The following is a 17934-nucleotide window of genomic DNA, read 5'->3' on the forward strand; positions in this document are numbered from 1 at the left end:
TCTACTGTAAACAGGGGCAGTGCAGTTCTCTACAGCCACACACACCAGTTAAGAACTGAAGCACTGGTTCCAGTGAACCAGATCATGACAATCAGGAGAGACCTGAGTCTATCAGAACCCAGCTGCTAGGTCAGCAGCCTCCAGCAAGCTAGGACATGAACTTCCTGCAAGCTGTCTCCAGCTACACGACCACACATATACTTAACTCATTTAGTAAGTGAAGAGACACAGTTAAGTACAAAAAAGCAAACCATTTACCACCTACTACATAACTTATTTTTTATTGAAAGTATCTTGCATTCGTGATGGATGCTTTCTAGGTTTTTCCAGACACTTTAAGGTTAAAGGTTAAATTATTTTTTTTACATGCAAGTACTGTGAAGTTTCCCCCACATGGGATCACTGATTATAAAAAGATGACACACTGCATGGGTTATTTGTCTTTTTTAATCGAAAAGCTAACACACTGGCTAGTTACATTTCCCCCCCAAACCACAAATTTAGTAGTAACTGAGTCTCTAGCCAACATATTCCAAGCTGAGAATTAAAAATGCAAAAACAAGTCCTTATCCAATTAAGGGAGCCCGGCTACATACAGGCTAATCAATACCAGCGGTACTCCTTGACTCCAGGAAGCTGGAAGACACCCTAATAATCCCACTCAAAACATTTACCTCAAGTAGCCTTTTTCCAGTTTCCAACTCATGAATAAAGATAATACATTGTTAATTCTATTTCAGAAAACTTTTTTCAACTTGTTTTATTTACAATGCCAACTTTTAAAAGGTCATTAAACTAAAGTTAACTAGATAATAAACTAGGCAGAAATCGCTTTACAAAGAGAGGGAAAGCCCAAAATGCCACCTTCTACAGAGAACTCACAGTTCAGGTTTATTTAGAGCAAAGAAAAAAAACTTTTGATCGTACTAGAAGAAACTCAGCCTTAAGTTTGGAATCTGTACTCAAACTACACATGCAAGAAAGACAATATTCTGCTTAAACAACTGATTCGCTGCTGCCATTTGTCTACTGTTTGTCTAATATTAACAATTATAAACAGAGCAGTGCAACTAGTATTTGGAACAATCCTTACAGTGTTACAGTGTCAGGCATAACATTTCACTTCTCTTCACACCACTGGTTCTCTTTGCGTACCTAGAAGAGACAGATATAAGGAAGTACCTTAAGTAGTCTTAAGACTACTACCTAATGATTCATTAACAGCCTGTGAGGAAGGTCACAAAGGGACAGACGGAAAACTAGAAAAATATCCAGTTATGAGTACACCTCCTTACCCTTCTTCGCCTCCCTAGGTTTTTATTCTGCCCTGCTGAAATTATCAAAAAAGCAAAGGCAATGGGCAATTAAAGTTTCAGACACCAGAGCTAACAGCAAATTCAAATACTTCATTCACATTATTTCAGTTTGTAGCTGTGTCAACACTGTGATTCATTTCTTCTCCCATTCACAAGTCTTAGCTTTCAAGTATCCTGGCAAAACACCCACAGGGATTGCGATCCTGAAGTCACACAGTTATAGGTTACCTTTAAGGTCCCACGTGCCCAAACCAGGAACTGTGAAGGAGGAAATACCAAAGAGCCCCTATGGTTGAAAGCTAATTGTTCTTATGCTTATACAAGAGCAGTAGCATGTATGTGGTTAGACTCAAAGACAGGACAGTCTCTCAACAAGAGTATTTTTATGACAGAGAAAGTACCTATTACCATCCTTCAAATTAAGTCTCCTTGTTAGAGATACATCTTTTCCAGGCATGTTTTGAGTTTGTTTGTTTTTTTTAAAGCATGTGATCAGAAACAAGCAGTGAGCAACCTACCTGGGCTTCCTCTTCTTCAGTAAAGTCATTTTTGATATTGAAGGTCTTGCGGATCTCCTCAGGAGTTTTCCCCTTGATCATATTGGCAACAGTCTTGCATGTAACATCAAGCAAACCTTTGATGTCTAAGTAGTTCGCAGCCTAGAAGTGATTGTTTTCATTAAAGTATATGTGATGTTTTAAACTAAATCCAAGGTTAGTGACTGTAAATCCATACCTAATTAAGCTAAAAATACTAGTTAAGTTTGTGAAATTAAAGGGAAAATCAGCTTCTTTTGTGAAATATTTTCATACATCCCCTTCATTACACCTCCTATAATAGGGAGTCCTGCTGCTGCCTTAAGCAAACCACACTACCTTAAATGGCCACTACTTGTGGGTGTGTGTATGTGTGTTCTCATGGGCACACAAGCACCACATGGCAAATCTTAACAAAAATATTCAAAGAGGCAGAAGCAGTAACAGCATTGCATTTTACTGATCTTCTCAAAGAATAAGCTTTTAGATTCTTTGGTTTTCTTTGTTTTCTCTTTATATAAATTTCTGCTCTTACCTCTTAACATTTCCTTTCTTTGGGTTTAATTTCATCTTTGATTAGTTTAAGGTAAAAACTTAGATCACTGATTTGAAACTTTTTTTCCTTTCCTTTTTTCTTTAATGAAACTTTTCTTCTTTTCCAATATAGGTGTTTCAGCTACCAACTGCCCTCTGAATACTACTTAGCTACATCTCGCACATTCTCGTAAGTTGGGTTTTATTTCCATTCAGATCAAAATACTTTCTGGCATAAAATTTCTAATTCTCTCTTCCAATTTTTCTTTCGATTTCTTCTTTGACTCATAGGTTACTGAGAAGTTACTTAAGTTTTTCCAGATAGCTTTTGCTCATGGACTTCTAATTTAATTTCACTGTGATTGGAAATCACAGTGAGGGTGTATGCCTTGAATCCTTTCAAATTTGAGACTTGTTTTTTACCTCAAACATGTCGATCCTAATCGTATACACCTGACGATGTATTCTGCTGTCATGAGATTTAATGTTCTATAAATGTCTATCAGAACAAGTTTGTCAATAGTATTATTTGAAACTTCTATATCCTTCCTCATTCTACTTGTTTTATCAATTAAGGAGAGACAGCAGATAGTGGATTTATCTATTTATCCTTTGAGTTCTATTAGTTTTTGTTTCACTTTTTGGAAATTCTTTTAGCATTTAGGACTATACTAGCCTCTTAATAATGGACTGATCCCTTTATCATTACACAATGACCCTCTTTAACCTCCGTGATATTCTTTGCTCTGAAATCTACTTTAAAATAGTCACTACAGTTTTCTTTTGATTACTAGTAGTGTAATTTACTCTTCCACCCTGTAAAACTAAGTGTGTCTTTAAAGTGGGTGTTCTGGAGACAGCATAGCTGAATCTTTTTTTTCTTAATCCAACGTGATAATCTGTACCCTTGTTGTGTTTAGACCATTTGCATTTAACGTGACTGTTAATATGTGAATTTAAATATACCACTGCATTTGAGTTTAGAGAATTAAAGTTCAGTAACAATGAATTTAACAAACTGTTACAAGTGATAAGGCTCTGAACTAGAGATATCTTAAAGAATGCATTAAAAACATACCAGAATAAGTTCAAACAGTGTTCCTTGGTCAACTTTCAGGAATTCTTGGTCCCAAACTGGGATATCATCTGTCCGCTTTTCTTTGTTCTCATCATCCTCAGGAGGAGGGGGGTCATCCTTGTGATGGGTGCACCACTGAATGACCTGGAACAAAGAAAGTTCATTCCTTTGTGGCATTACGTCACAAGATACTCGTTCCACTACTGGGGCAGAGTTATTCCTACAATGGGCTAAGAGCTAGCTAGAAGCTGACTTGAGTAAGCAAATTACTGGCTGAGCTTGAAAAGCAAAACTGAAGCTTGAGGAATCCTCACAACCCTAGAGGCTAAAAGATCTTAAAAAACAAAAAACAAAAAACAAAAAAACAGGCAGAGAGATTACTTCGACCACATTAAAAAGCTCCTGCACAAAAAAATACATGAAGTCAGACAGGATAATGAGTGGAAAATATGTGCAACATGAACAAGCAGCAATGGATTACCCTCTAGAACATAAATCTTAAAAATCACTAATAAGTGGGCACCTGGCTGGCTCAGTCAGCAGAGCACGTGACTCTTGAATTCAGGATCGTGAGTCTGAGCCCCACGTTCCTTGGAAAAAAACCACTACAGGGCACCTGGGTGGCTTAGTGGGTTACAGGCTTTGCCTCCGGCTCAGGTCATGATCTCAGGGTCCTGGGATTGAGTCCCGCATCGAGCTATCTGCTCAGCAGGGAGCCTGTTTCCTTCTCTCTCTGCCTGCCCCTCTGCCTACTTGTAATCTCTCTCTGCCAAATAAATAAATAAAATCGTAAAAAAAAAAAAAAACAAAAAAAACACTACAAAGAAACGGGCCTCAGATATGAACAGGCTATTCAAAGGAAATCTGAATACTCAAACTGGAGAAAATGTTCATTCTCATTAGATACAAAAATCAACACTCCAGTCAAGTCCCACTTTAGAATGACCCCCCCCAAATTAAAATTTTGATACTCATCACGAGCAACACTGTAAGGACAACAAGAACTTTTATACTGGAGAGTGTAAAATGGTGTAACACCTTTGAAAAGTAATCTAGCAACTACCTAGTGAAGATGAGGATGTGAATACATTATCACCAAGCAATTCTAAATACCATAAGACTACTGAGTATAAGAACAATGTAGTAAACAGGGGCACCTGGGTGGCTCAGTCATTGAGCGTCTGTCTTCAGCTCAGGTCATGATCCCAGAGTCTTGGGATTGAGCCTGCATCAGGCTCCCTGCCCAGGCTCTCCCACTCCCCCTGCTTGTGTTCCCTCTCTCACCATCTCCCTCTCTGTTACACTTGATCTTAGCCAAAAGGCTGAGAAGCGATCTCTCTGTTACAAAAAATCCTGGGGTGCCTGGATGGCTCAGTGGGTTAAAGCCTCTGACTTCAGCTCAGGTCATGATCCCAGGGTCCTGGGATTGAGCCCTGCATCGGGCTCTCTGCTCAGTGGGGAGCCTGCTTCCCCCTCTTTCTCCCTCTGCCTGCCTCTCTGCCTACTTGTGATCTCTGTCAAATAAAGAAACAAAAATCTTTAAAAAAAAAACTTAAAAAAGTTAAAAACAAAACAAGAAGTAAACATCTATCAAGTTTCAGGAAGCAGGTTCGACCACATGTGCCATCATAAAGACCAAAATCAACACTAAAAGTGTTAAGTTGTGGAATCTGGGTGGTAGGGTATTTGCTGTGTTATATCAATTTTCTGTATGATTAAATTTAGTTCATAGTACATAATGCTAGAGAAATAATGCTGAAAAAAATGGCAGAGCTGAAAAATTATATTGTTAGGAGGTAAAAAAAGGAAAGAACTATTTCTGGAAGAAAGAGCCAAAATACGAGTCTTTATGAAATAAAGAGTATCTTTTTAAGAAGTATTCCAGTTGTGTAAGAAAAAAAAAACAAGAATTTGTTTACATAGGCATTAAAAATAACTCTTACAGGGGCGCCTGGGTGGCTCAGTGGGTTAAAGCCTCTGCCTTCGGCTCAGGTCATGATCTCAGGGTCCTGGGATTGAGCCCCGCATCGGGCTCTCTGCTCAGCAGGGAGCCTGCTTCCTCCCTCTCTCTCTCTGCCTGCCTCTCTGCCTACTTGTGATCTCTGTCTGTCAAATAAATAAATAACATCTTAAAAAAAAAAAATAACTCTTACAAGAGTATTAAGAAATTAATGTTGATTATTCTTACTTGAGGGTGTTTCAGGTCTGATAGAGACAAGGATGGGAGATCTTACTGTGTACTTTTACAATTTTTAGATCATTTAATTATTCAATGCATAAGTTTAAATATGCCTAAGACTTAACAATGCAAACAGATTAAAAAAACTTACTCTCAGAAGTGGCTCTATATCACCCAGCCCATCAACTGACCTTCTGTACTAACTCCTTGCTTATTCATTATGCTCAAAAGGTAGAGCATGCTTTTGTCTTGGGGTCACTGCACTTGTTCCCAATGCCCATAATTCTCTTCCTCCACATATTCATCTCTTTATTCAAAGATCAACTTCTCGGGGCACCTGGGTGGCTCAGCGGGTTAAGCCTCTGCCTTCGGCTGAGGTCATGAGCTCAGGGTCCTGGGATTGAGCCCTGCATTGTGCATCAGGCTCTCTGCTCAGTAGGGAGCCTGCTTCTTCCTCTCTCTCTCTGCCTACTTGTGATCTCTATCAAATAAATAAAATCTTCGGGAGAAAAAAAAAAAAAAAGATCAACTCAGTAAGGCATTTCCTGACCATTTTATTTTAAAAACTGCTAATTCTCCACCAATCAACCCCCTTATAATCCATAGCTTTCCCATATGACATATTTCTTACATTACACATTTCCCCCAGTTTTAGAATGTTAATTTCCTAAGGGCAAAGATTGTCTCTGGTTCACTGCTATACCTCCAGCACCTAAAAAATACCAGCACTTGAATAAGTGCAAACATAAGTCCTTCTAGATGCACTTTACATTAGTATAAAATATAATGTTAATTGCAAGACAAAACCCAGAAGCTCTAACTACATAAAATATAAAGCTTCTAAACCATAAAATACTGTAAAATGACATAAGAGAACACAAAGTGATAGAAATGCTATATAAATGACTCCTATAAAAAGCCCACTAAAGGGGCACCTGGGTGGCTCAGTGGGTTAAGCCTCTGCCTTCAACTCAGGTCATGATCTCAGGGTCCTGGGATCGAGTTCCGCATAGGGCTCTCTGCTCAGCAGGGAGCCTGCTTCCCCCTCTCTCTCTGCCTGCCTCTCTGCCTACTTGTGATCTCTCTCTGTGTGTCAAATAAATAAATAAAATCTTAAAAAAAATTTTTTTTTTAAATTTAAAATCTTAAAAAAAAAGCCCACTAGACTACGAAATGGATGAACCTTGAAAACATTATGCCAAGTAAAATAAACTGGAAACAAAAAGACAAATATTGTATAATCCCACTTTAGAAGGTACCCTCAACAGTCCAATTCATAGAGTCAGAGAACAGAATAGTGGTTACAAGGGGCTGGAAACAGGGAGTATTGAGGAGTTGTTTAAAGGGTACAGTTTCCGTTTGCAATGATGAAAATTTTCTGGAGACAGTGAGTCATAGTGATTGCACAACAGTGCAAATGTATTTAATGCCACTGAATTGTCCACCTAAGGAAGTTAAGAATGGTAATTTTTATATTATGTATTTATAACAATTTTTTAAAAGCCCGTAAAAACGACATGCAAGGGAAAACAAAGAAGAAAATATAAATGGTCAGTAACATGCGTAAAAAATGTTCAGGCTTAGAGAATCACTCTTTAACCCAGTTCAGGGCAATTAAAAGAACTGATAATAGTCAATTATGGTAAGATATGGAAAAATACACAGGACAGCTGCATCTCACACCAGAGTCAAGAGAAAGTAGAAGATGAAATTGCATATGGCTAATGACTTTTGAAAATCTCTGAGAAAAGGGCCAAATGGAACCAACCATTCCCATTTCTAAGCCTAATTTCCTCTGCCTTGTAAAAATTGGGTGCTGTTTCTCCAAATGAGTACCCCATTAAATACCTGATTCTGTTATGGAGCCATGTATCCTGGAACACTAAGATTCTATTCAATGTCAAGAGCCTTTTATGCTTAAAACACAAGGTAAGGTGATCAAGGGTGAGGATACATTTGTTCTCAACCTCCTTTGAGGCTATAGCTATCCAGTGGACAAACAAAAAAATGTTTCCTTTTTACTAAGCACATATAGTCATACTTCAGTAATTTAAATGTTATATCAAAAAGACTACAGAACTACCCCTGAAACAAGTAATACATTATATGTTAATCAAAAAACAACAAAAGACTACAGAACTCAGGGTGACTGGATGGCTCAGTCTAAGTGTCTGACTCTTGATCTCAGCTCAGGTCTTGATGTCAGGTTACTAAGTTCAAGCCCCACATTGGGCTCTGCACTGGGGATGGAACCTACTCAAAAAAACAAAACAAAACTACACAAATCAAATATTCACAGGGCCTGATTAAATAATTACAACAGACATTTAGAGTCCTAATCCGCCTATGTAAGGAAGCTACCTATGTAGCAGTACAGGAAGACCACCCAGATGTTCAATGACAAAAGAAATGTACATATTCAAGTACACAGTCTGTTGCCTTACCTTTTTTAATATTGCTGCATTAACATTTGGTAGAGGAACTGGATCATCATCTCCTTCATCATCCATTCCCAAATCTAAGAAAACCAAGAGACTTGTCATTATTTCCCAATTCTAGTATTTACACCAACCAGATATCTCAAACAAGTAACAAACATGAAAAGTATTCTACTTAAAATAGTTCTCTTATGAGCATTTAAAAACTAGCAGTTCCTGGGACGCCTGGGTGGCTCAGTTGGTTAAGCAGCTGTCTTCGGCTCAGGTCATGATCCCGGCGTCCTGGGATCGAGTCCCACATCGGGCTCCTTGCTCCGCAGGGAGCCTGCTTCTCCCTCTGACTCTGCCTTCCACTTTGTCTGCCTGTGCTCGCTCTCGCTCTCTCTCTCTCTGACAAATAAATAAATAAAATCTTTAAAAAAAAAAATTTAAAAAAAAAAAAAAAAACTAGCAGTTCCTAACAAGAGGTCCATAAACCACACAAAACTATATAAAGTTGTATGAGTAGACAAACACACGAATATTACATAAACAGAATTGACTAGAAAGCCATGCGGGCTGGAGGCATCAAATCCAGACCATTATCCTTACTTTTTCTATCATCTTTTTCTACCCATCACTAGATGGGCATTTAGAAAAACAGAATAAAAATCATTTCAAGTAACAGAATCTCAATCTATTAAAACCCGAAGCCCAAATATGTATATATACATACACAACAAATCATGCAGCCACTGACAAAAATAAGGCAGGCAGCTCCATACATACTTGGTATGATTTCGGGATTAAAGCTGTTAAAAGCCAGGTGTAAGAAAATGTTATCTGAATAAAAATGGGGATAGACGTATATATTTATTTATTTAAAAAAAAATTTTTTTTTTAAAAGATCTCATTTATTTGACAGAGAGAGCACACGCACGAGTGGGGGAACAGGAGAGGGGGAAGCAGACTCCCCGATGAGCAGGGTGCTGGTACATGGGGCTTGATCCCAGGACCCTGGGAACATGACCTGAGGCAAAGGCGGACATTTAACTAAGCCACCCAGGTGCCCCTACACTTATATATTTAGATTTAAAATATCTCCAGAAGTATACGTAACAAATTATTAATATTATGTGTAGGGAAGTTAACAACAATGTGGGTTGAGGGATTCGATTTCAATGTATACCCATTATTCATCATATACACATTATCTATAATTTTGAATCTACAGGTTGTTCTGATAAAAAGTCTAACTTTCAAATTCTCAAAGTGATTGGTTAAGTTCAAAGAAAAAACTTAAAATTTAAAATCCTTATTATGTAAAGATTCTAAATAAGAGTATTTTTTCACGCCAAATGTGTCTGTCCTCCAGTTTCTACATGACTTAAAAAAGAGCTGCCCACAGTTAATTAGTAGTTAGCAAGTACCAATATTAGAGGTCAAAAGTTACTTCAGCTCTATACTGCTTATAGCTAAGTATCAGTTATGCTGACATGGCCAGTGTTCAGTCAAACCATTTAAATTTTTGATAGGTAACAGGTGTCCTAGGCAGTGGAGAGTCAGCAATGAATATGGAAGGATAGAAAAGAATTGTTACAATTTTAGATAGAACTCCTCAAGATGTCTCACTGACAAGATGATACTGTGTAGTAAAATCCTAAAGGAGAGAGAACACCTAAGCAGTAGAAGACACAAACACAAAGGCCTTCTGAGAGGACATTCTGGCATGTTCTATTAACACTAAGCAATCTAGTGTTGCTAGAGCATGGTTAGCAAGGGTGAAAGAACTAGATGAGAACAGTGACAGGAGTCCTGGCGGTAACAGGGTCTCAAACATTTTGGCTACTGTACTGGGAAGAGATGGCAGTGAGAAGCAGAGAAAAGAAGGAAATCAACTATGGGGCTGGCAATAATCCTAGCACAAGATGGTGGCCTATACAGGTTTACAGCTATGGAAGAAGAAATGATCCAATTCTGTATGCATTTTGATGGCAGAGGCAAAAAGATTTGCCGACAGATGGCAAGTACAATGTGAATAAGGGAAGACTAAGGTTTATGACATGAGGAACTCGATGGATGAAACTGCCACTGGAGTTGCCATTAACTGATATGGGGAAGGCTATCAGAGAACTGTTATTTTGAAGGGCTGGGAATTAAGAACTTAGTTTCCTAAGTCTGAGGTACCTATAAAGGTATGCAAGCAGACCAAGCAGTTAAATACGCCAAGTCTAAAAATCAAAAGATAGCTTGGGGAACTGATGTATAGATAACTTAAAACACTATCAGTCTAAGTGAGATAACCAAGGAAACGAAGGAGTATAAATATAATGAAAAGGTCCAATGATCAAGCCAGTCCTCGGGAACTAAAAGCAATAAAGATGAGAAGACAAAAAGCTAAGTATCCTGGAAGTGGAATGTAGAAGGGGATGATCAAATGGGGTCAGCTGGTCTAGATGAGAAATCAAACAGAAAATGATACACTTGAGAACATGGAGGCCACTGAGCTTAGTAAGCAGTTTCACTGGAGTGGTAAAGAGCAGAGCAGATTCAAAATTTATCTTATTTTGGGACGCCTGGGTGGCTCAGTTGGTTAAGCGGCTGCCTTCAGCTCAGGTCATGATCCCAGCGTCCTGGGATCGAGTCCCACATCAGGCTCCTTGCTCAACGGGGAGCCTGCTTCTCCCTCTGCCTCTGCCTACCATTCTGCCTGCCTGTGCTTGCTCTCTCCCCCCCTCTCTCTGATAAATAAATAAAACCTTTAAAAAAATAATAAAGATTTAAAACAAAAACAAAAACAAAAACAAAATTTATCTTATTTTGTTGGATAGATGGATCACTCATTTACTCTCCTCCTTTCTACCAAAGTTATTCCCGATCCCATCTCAACCTAAAGTAAAACTATAAAAATGACTGTGTCAACTTGGACTAAGTCCACTTTTGCTTTTCCTGTACTAGTATATACTATTCTTAATCAGGAGAGAATAAGAAGTTATACTATATAAAAGACTTGTGTTTGGGGAATCAAGGTAGTACAGGAAATATAATAGAGAAGACCAACTGGTTTAGATCCAAACATTATTTGGAAGAAGGCTTGTAAGTTGTATTAAAAATAAGGTCCTTAGGATCACTTCTCTAGCATTTAAACTAAGGATGCACAATGTCTTTTCTACTTTTAGACTGAACTCACAAGTATCAACAGTCATGCCTTTAAGCTATTTAGTTTCAAGGACTTCTGAAAGACAACTGTATCTTGATACCACATCCTGGACCTGAACAAATCAGTCAATCCACATGTACACGTGCCAAGATTTTCACTTCTGATTATCCTGTGATTAGGTTTTATTTCTGTTTTCTAAGTCACAAAAAACTCATAATCAGAGATACTGCAGATGCCAAATTCAATGGACTCCAATCCTGAACAGGTTAGAATTCTATATAAGCCACTAGTACTTAAAGCCATTCACCTTTGATGCCCAAAGGCTATGGAAGAAAAGAATCATTTAACTGTTGCTGTCTATCACTCCACTTGCTTCAGTGATCAAAGGGGGCATGGAAAACCTTCAAGGAGCCCTATGTTCTTACACTAGGCAAATGCCTCTTTGAAGCAGCACAGGAGAGATCAGTGTACCAGACACGGAGATGAAATAAAGAGCACTTTCACTGCCAAAGAAAGTATTCAGGCAGCAATTCTGGTATCAGTTTCCACATCTTCTACATAAAGCCTTATTCACCTGCCTTTAGGGACATCTGGATTGTTTTCACACTCTTTATTAGTGACCATACCATAGTTCTTCACTCAACAGGTACTTGATGAACAGTGACTGAAGGATGTATCAACAAAACAGAAGTCATCTATTTATTTAAGTTACCAGGATACAGAACTCTAAGCACCACATGATTGGTACTAATTACCAAAAGAGTTACACCTTTGGTTTTTATCAGCAAACAGAAGTCACCAGCTTAGAAAATAGAAGACACACCCTCTGCAATCTAGCTTCTGCCTCTACCACACCTAATAAATGCAAGTTAAGAAATCCTCTCACTATGAAATTCCAAATGACCAGTGTGCAGTATATGAATGTGATAATCATTCTGATCACCTCAAAACGCCTCCCTCTACCCTTGGCTTCCATAAATCTTACTCCACTGATTCTCCACTTCTGACTTCTACTTGCTTAACACCTGCCTCCCGTTCCAATATAGCTGACTGCCAACTTCATTTACTCCCATAAATACTCCTATAATACAACACACAGTCTATGTTATCTCCAGAAATCCACAGCTCAGAGGCCAAGATCCACATACTACTCAACTGCCTAGTAGACTGTTACAAAAATCTTCTGGGGAAGTGGAAGGGCGGACGGAACATACCTAACATAGTCACCTCAAAGTCACTTTCCATTTCTCTCAAACCCATTCTTGAGTTTTACCAACCACAGTATCATAATCTCATTCCACACCAATAAACCCCAATAAACCCCAACTAAAAACCTCAACTCTACTTTTCACTAACATAGCTTGTCTACTTTACTTCAAAATAATCTCCCAAAACATTCTAATTTTATTAGATTTGAAAGTACCATCTCACTAGCACTATCCACTGTAGTTTCTCCATAAGCTTGAAAAATAACATCAGCCAAGATAGAATCCAGCACCCCTTGGCACACCACACTAATTATACTAATTACACGTGACAGCCTGTCTTGTTTGGGGTCTTTCTCCCTTTCTAGTTTAAAAATTCTTCAAGAACAAAGACTATTTCACACTTACCTTCCTTTGACCCCCATAGCTAGTGCTTCACAGGTAACTTTTCTCTTAAGCATAAGCTACATGAAAACCTTTGATATCTGAATACTAAAGAGAAGTCTTATTACTGTTAGTTTTTTTTCCACCAATGCTAGAAATCAAATTGTAATGTCTCCATATACTATTAATGTCCACCATTCCACTGGTTAATATTAACTTTAACTAAAGTTTCAAAATATTTCAGGACTTGTTTTCTAACTTTACCTCTTCAATGTGCTGTGTATATGCTTTGTAGCAGTTTCAGAGGAATGACAAAATGGACAAAATGGAAAACTTGGTTAAAAAAAAAAAGACATCTCAGTTTACCATCTACTCAGCTTACTTCTCTGCTGAAACAAAGTACTGTATTTAGATACCATACAGGAAGGTATCTCTTTTTCAGAGCCTTTTTTCTCATTAGAAACTGTGAATCCAAATTCACTTGAAACAGAATTGGGCCACTGTCTGATGCTTGGAAATCACTTTAATATTAGCGTATGGTCTTCCCTAGATGAAAAAAATACATTATTTCAGACAATGCAGAAAGGATGTCCTGTATCAGAAAGATGCAGTTAATTCTTTAATTTAAAAAATGTAAACTTGACTCCTTCATACTTTTGAGGATTTGATGACAAATTGAGCCATGTATAAATTCAATGTTCACAGGTTATCTCCAACTAAATATTACTTCCTCTTTCCCTAGCCAAAGTCTTCTAATAAATTTACCTTCCAACATGGTCTTGATAGTCACAGACTGTTTGGCGATTTCAACATCAACTTCAAATATCTCTCCATCGGAACTCTGCAACTTAATTGAGGGCATCTAAAAAAAAGTATTATATTGAATTTGAAATTTAAGAGAGATTCCTTTCATACATTTCATCAATTAGTCTGTTTTTAGAAATTATGTATAAAATCCTAAGGCCAAGTAGTTATCTATATAACCCTGTAAAACACTGCAAGTGGTTATTCAGAGGCCAGCACAGAAGTGTTGCTATCAATTTTTCGAAGTATAGCTCCTAGGAACACAAGTTTTTAAGGCTTACCCTACTGAACTTACTACTGATACAAATTTAAGAGTTACAGTCTACATTTTTTTTTACATTCTATATTTTTAATGCAAAATATATTTAAAATAAACTTATTTAGTCTGTGCCTGCATTTTTCAAAAAATGTATTCATTTTAAAGAGAGCAGGAGGGCGCCTGGGTGGCTCAGTGGTTTAAGCCTCTGCCTTCAGCTCAGGTCATGATCTCAGGGTCCTGGGATTGAGCCCCACATCGGCTCTCTGCTCAGCGGGGAGCCTGCTTCCCCCCCTCTCTCTGCCTGCCTCTCTGCCTACTTGTGATCTCTATCAAATAAATAAAAAATCTTTAAAAAAAATAAAAATAAAAATAAAGAGAGCAGGAGAGGAACAATGCATGTGTGCACATACCCACATGAGGGAGGGACAGAGGGAGCAAGAATCTTAAGCAGACTCTGTGCTGAGCATGGAACCCCACATAGGGCTCGATCCCATCACCCTGAGATCATGATTGGAGCCAAAACCAAGACCTGGAGGCTTAACCGACTACATCACCTAGGGACCCCTTTGCCTGTCTTTCTGCTGTCACTGAATACGGACTATTCTCATCTTTATAGTTAGCTGCCACAATCAACCTGCAAACCAGAGGGTGGTCAGTCCAAAATAAACAAAACTAACAAATAAAATGCAAACTTTCCAATAGTGAGACTTACCATTGAAAAATGAGTTGTGATCCAAAGAGAGTATGAGATTCTTGTTTTATGTTTGCATCAATGTAAAATATACAAGATAATAATATCTTTAAGAATAAATCTAATTTGCTAAACCAAATAAGGTACTTAAATTTAACAGGCCTTTTTACCTTTCATTACTGACTGTCCAGGTGTCCAAGTTTTTCTGCTAAAATCCTCATAGAAATTACCTGTTACTTGCTTCAAAAATGTATTTATTAACTCAAATTAATTGTGAATCATCGGGAAAAAGATACCTCTTAGATAAAAATTAGCTAAGCAATTAATTACAAAGGACTTAAGTTCTAGCAAAAACTAAAACAAAACAAAACAAAACAAAAACTAATTCTTTACAATTTAAAGTTCTAAGCAATCAATCTATTTTCAGATTCTTGAGGGAAGAAAGAAGGGCAGCAATACCTGAAAATTACTTCATAATCCCTTCAAATATCAAATACAGATTTTAAAAGGACCGTGCTTCTCAGGTATTCATAATCCTGCAATGTCACTATTAAAACTGTAGAATTTGGCATTTAAAACATTCCCTGCACCTATTTTAGGATCAAAGCCTCCATTAAATCAGTTAAAATATTCATTTGCCTTTTCTTAGACAATTATTTCCATCTCCCAAATAAGCTGTTACAGAAAGGAAGCAAAAAGGTAAAACTATGTTTTAAAATCAGCCACTGATATATCCTGCTCTCACTCATCCATGGTTGAAGAGAATCAGATTTCACTTTTCAGTTCACAAATATGTCTGTTCCTCCATGTTGCTTAGGGCTTGCCAATAATGCAGTTGTCCTATTCAACAGAGAAGGGCCCAGAGCATAGGACCTTCCCTGTGACAAGGCAATAACAAAAGGTACCCCCCCAAAGAAATATTTTAACGTGAACCCAATTTTTAATTACAAAACATTCTATACTCTTTTTATATTCCATAGTACTGGAATGAACACTGAAGAAAGACAAGTCTGACAATACAGTTGATAAAATTTTAAGCACGATGACCATTTCATATTTCTTTCAAATAAATCTTGGTAAATAACCGGATCTGCTTAGTCATAGTCAAATTTCTGTATTAGGTTACTCTTAAGGGAGCTGAGATCTTATTAAATAAGCAGGCAGCAATGGATTAATCTGTAATCAAATGTATTTTGTGATCCCCAACTTAACACCCAAAGAGAAACTTTTTTTAATGTCATAGAGCTAGAATTCAACTCAAAACTGTATTGATAACGGACGAGATCTTGATTTGACATGCTTGCAAGACAATTCCTAAATTTCCTTATCTGGAAAATCAATCACCCTCCGTGACTGGCATGAGGTAGATTCTATCAACAACGTAAAGAAAACACCTGTGTTTTCAGTGACCCGAATTCTGACACCTTTTGAAAGCTGAATGGACAAATATGCACTGCTCTGTGACACAGATACACTCTATTGTGAGGCTCTGATGAAAAATTCATGACCCCAAAACCCAAACCTGAGACCCTTCTCCAGGTCAACCTCCAATTCCTGTAAAACTTAAAATGCCTGGCTTAGAAAGAATCGGGCTGTCTAAAAGTCACACCACTATGGTGAGACCATCTGCTATTTCAACAGTTGTTTCACCAACTCCAAGTTATGGCAAAATAATGGAGAAAAATATTCTGAAGGAGCAAGCAGCCTGCTGGGCAAAAGTGTAGCCCAAGCACAGTTAACAGCACCGGTGACTAGTAACGCCAGATAAAAGGAAGAGAAAGGATGCGAGCGGAAAATCCAGCGCTCCCAGACTCCCACCGCCCCGCTCCTTCCAGACACCAAAACAACAAACGCGCGCCCACGCCCACGCCAGCCTAGGGGCCTCCACTCAAAGTCCCGCCGCCACCCCCGCCCTGGGTCCGGGAGGCCGGCAGGCTCACGGCCAAAGGAGGCTCTGGGCCGCCGCCTGGGCCTTGAAGCCGAGCTCCGCGCAGGCGGACACTCGCCCCGTGCGAGGACGGACCAATCCCGGGCCCGTCTCGCACCTTCTCCAGCTCGCCCGCCAGCCCCTACGCCCACGAGGCGCTGTGAGGACGCGCGGCCAGGAGAGGGGCTTGCCGCCACCTCCCGAGAACAAGGTGGGCGACGGGTTCCACTGGGCCTTAGAGAGGCCAGGCCCAGTGCTTCCCGCCTCCGGCAGGCCCAAGCCTCAGCCACCCAGCTCGCCAATCTACGGCGCCCCCGCCCCTTCCCGCTCGGTCGGCGGCCACTCACGGTGCTCGGTCTCGGGCCGACTGCGGGTCGGAGGCTGACAAAAACACAGCGGCCTCCGGGACGTGGGGAGAAGAGCGGAGAACAAGGCCACTACGGCGTCGCGGCGCGGCGTCGGCCTTTATAAGAGCGGGCGCAGGCGCGGAGGACCCCGGCGCCCGTGGCGTCACAGAGCCGGTGGGGCTGGCCGCCGAGATCGCCTGACGCATGCAGAGGACGGCGGGGTGGGCAGGCGGCGGGCGCGACGGCGCGGGGGCGGGGCTTCGTTCTCACACGGCCCCCCGCACCCCCGCCCCACCCCACCGCACTCCTGCAAGCGCGGCTCGAGGTCCTGAAAGCAGGAACCCGTGGCTGACTGGGGCACTCTGCAGCCTGCAAGGGTCCTTCAGGCAGGGGCTGGCCTAAGCCGAATTAAAGACCCCAGTCCTGAAAAGCCTAGAAACTGCGAGTGGGTGTGTGGCGCGGAGGGGTTCGTGTTGAGGACGGTGACTCCCCTTTCGTGATGGGGAGGGGGAACCCGGAGGAAGAATGGCAGATGGGCAATGGCATTCACGGCTCTGGGATTCCTCTTAGGATCTCAGTGATATCCCCGAGGTCCGGCATGCGTTAGCTCATTCTCCACAATGACCCATGAGGGGCAGTGTGTTGCCCTTTCCCAGCCTTTTTTTTTTTTTTTTTAATAAGATTTTATTTATTTATTTGACAGAGAGAGAGAGAGCGCGAGCGAGCACAAGTAGGCTGAGAGGCAGGCCAAGCAGGCTCCCCGCTAAGCAGAGAGCCCGATGGGGCGGGGGGGGGGGGGGGGGGTCGATCCCAGGACTCTGGGATCATGACCTGAGCCGAAAGCAGAGGCTTTAACTCACTGAGCCACCCAGGTGCCCCCCTTTCCCAGCTTTATGCCTTAGAACGGATCCAGAACAGCAGAGTGTAGTGCTCTTCAGCCTTGTTGCTTGCCTACCTTGTTGTTTTCTAAAGAGGGCCTCCAGGCCACAAGAACCATTGCTGCAGCGAAACCCCAAGTCTGGAAAGGAGGCCTCCCTAGCGGCGAAAATCGATTCACTCAGCAGTCAGGTACTGAGTGAAAACGTGTGTGTGAGGCA

General features: G+C 40.2%; 1 protein-coding gene across 1 annotated transcript; it reads right to left on the reverse strand.

Moving 5' to 3' along the window:
• Nucleotides 1–265: 265 nt before the first annotated feature.
• On the reverse strand, nucleotides 266–16995 carry SKP1 (S-phase kinase associated protein 1). Its single transcript, XM_059174581.1, has 6 exons — nucleotides 16838–16995; nucleotides 13575–13671; nucleotides 8088–8161; nucleotides 3465–3608; nucleotides 1835–1975; nucleotides 266–1155 (listed from the first exon to the last, which is right to left on the reverse strand). The coding sequence occupies exons 2-6, from the start codon at nucleotides 13669–13671 to the stop codon at nucleotides 1120–1122; spliced, it is 492 nt and encodes a 163-aa protein (XP_059030564.1). The 5' UTR covers nucleotides 16838–16995; the 3' UTR covers nucleotides 266–1119.
• Between the last annotated feature and the right edge of the window lie 939 nt (nucleotides 16996–17934).

This window comes from Mustela lutreola, chromosome 5 (assembly GCF_030435805.1).
Source record: "Mustela lutreola isolate mMusLut2 chromosome 5, mMusLut2.pri, whole genome shotgun sequence".
Lineage (NCBI taxonomy): Eukaryota > Metazoa > Chordata > Mammalia > Carnivora > Mustelidae > Mustela > Mustela lutreola.